Raw genomic sequence first — 1723 nt, forward strand, 5'->3', positions numbered from 1 at the left:
CCCTAGTGAAGTTTGGTGTGATTGGAATTGATTTGAGCATGGTTCAAGCTGTTAAGAGTGTTGGAAGAGGCATAGGACAGATGCTAGGTTTTTCATAGATGAAGTTATGATAAGATTGAGTTCTACGGGTGACATTGTCTAGAGAAGGCTCTCACAACCTCTTAGTGTGCCTCCATGCCCCAATTAGGTCAGATACATCCCTTAATGATATATTTTTATGTCATTGTCGAGGGTTTTGTTGTTGTATAGATGCACGACATCCAACAATTGGCACCAAATATAAATGGATTGTGTCCATATCTATGCTTAAGAGAAAGCCCTAATCCATGCAACCACTCACAACTAAGGACCACATCTACACAGTCCAAGTTCATAGCTTAAAAAGTGAAAGTCATGGTGTGCCCTTTAATTTCAAGAGGAAGATCAAGAGCATAAGTCTTCCATGTCTCAAAATCTTTACCATTTTTTACTTCCATTCATATTGACAAACTGGTAACTTGTGCATGCACCTGCAGCTTCCCCTCACCTTTTCTTCATCGCCTTCTCTTTTCTATTTTCGTTTAAGACGAGAGCATCTCACAGTGTTGCTCATCCAATTTCTTTTTGGAAAAACGTAGGCACATACTTCCATTCAATGATAATGAGACACACTATGGACACCCATGATTGACCCATACATCCACACAAGCTCATGTGGTCCAAATGCTTGCTACCACATAGAGGCAGTCAACCAACTGTCATGAACTACCACTACATGTGAAACTTGGAGGACTATACTGAAGGGAGAAGCTCAAAATCTTCCTTTGTGTGAGATCTTCCTTAGATGAAGAAGTTCTATACTTTGATCGTCAACCATGTTGGCATCATCAATAGGCGTTGATGGACGACAAGATGGAGAGCCTTGTGTGTGTGTGTGTGTGTGTGTGTGTGTGTGTGTGTGTGTGTGAGAGAGAGAGAGAGAGAGAGAGAGAGAGTTTTTGTACACTTCAACTGAGGGTTAAGGAAAAGCCTCTATTCATTCAACCTGTTGCTGATTAAGAGCACAAGTATAAGAAAAACTTTCCTAAAATTTTTCCCTTAGAAACTAGAGGAAAATAGTCGTTTGGCTAAACAGTGCTTCACCTACTCACACCTTAATCATCTTATGACGAAGGTGTGGGATAGCTAAGAGAGGGTGGGCACGGCAGACAACGACAGCAAAGCGCTCAGATAAGTCAAGAGAGTGGCCAAGAGGAAGGTGCCAGCTAAAGTTGTAAACGAGGTTGGCGAGGGCAGACTCCACGAGGGGAATGGCCAAGGACATGCCCGGACAAATGCGCCGCCCACTCCCAAACGGCAGTAGCTCAAAATGCTGGCCACAAAAATCGATAGTTGCCCCTTGGCCGGACAAAAACCTCTCTGGCTTAAACCGGTCTGGCTCTTCCGGCCAGCTTCTAGCGTCACGTCCTATAGCCCACGCATTTATAAGCAACCTGGTCCCCTTAGGCACCCTATACCCCCCCACAATACATTCTTCAGTGGACAAATGCGGTATTAGAAGGGGCACCGGTGCATGCAAGCGCATCGTCTCCTTCACCACCGCTTTCAAGTACACCAAGTCACCTAGCTCTGCTTCCTCAATGAGCCTGTCCTCTCCTTTGGCCACCTCGTCGAGCTCCGCCTGTAACCGCGCCATCGCTTGGGGGCATCCTAGTAGCTCTGCCATTGCCCAATCCAATACCGT

The 1723-nt window shown here is 45.5% G+C and overlaps 1 protein-coding gene across 1 annotated transcript in view; it reads right to left on the reverse strand.

Annotated features, from left to right (window-relative positions):
- Positions 1 to 1004: 1004 nt before the first annotated feature.
- LOC147451317 (cytochrome P450 71AU50-like) overlaps positions 1005 to 1723 on the reverse strand; it is a 3580-nt gene continuing 2861 nt past the window's right edge. The window contains exon 2 of the mRNA XM_086520901.1: positions 1005 to 1723. This exon is cut by the window's right edge and continues 33 nt beyond it. Coding sequence (XP_086377027.1) covers positions 1127 to 1723 — 597 coding nt within the window. The 3' untranslated portion in view covers positions 1005 to 1126.

Source organism: Adiantum capillus-veneris, chromosome 9, assembly GCF_014529385.1.
Source record: "Adiantum capillus-veneris isolate H3 chromosome 9, ASM1452938v2, whole genome shotgun sequence".
Taxonomy (NCBI): domain Eukaryota; kingdom Viridiplantae; phylum Streptophyta; class Polypodiopsida; order Polypodiales; family Pteridaceae; genus Adiantum; species Adiantum capillus-veneris.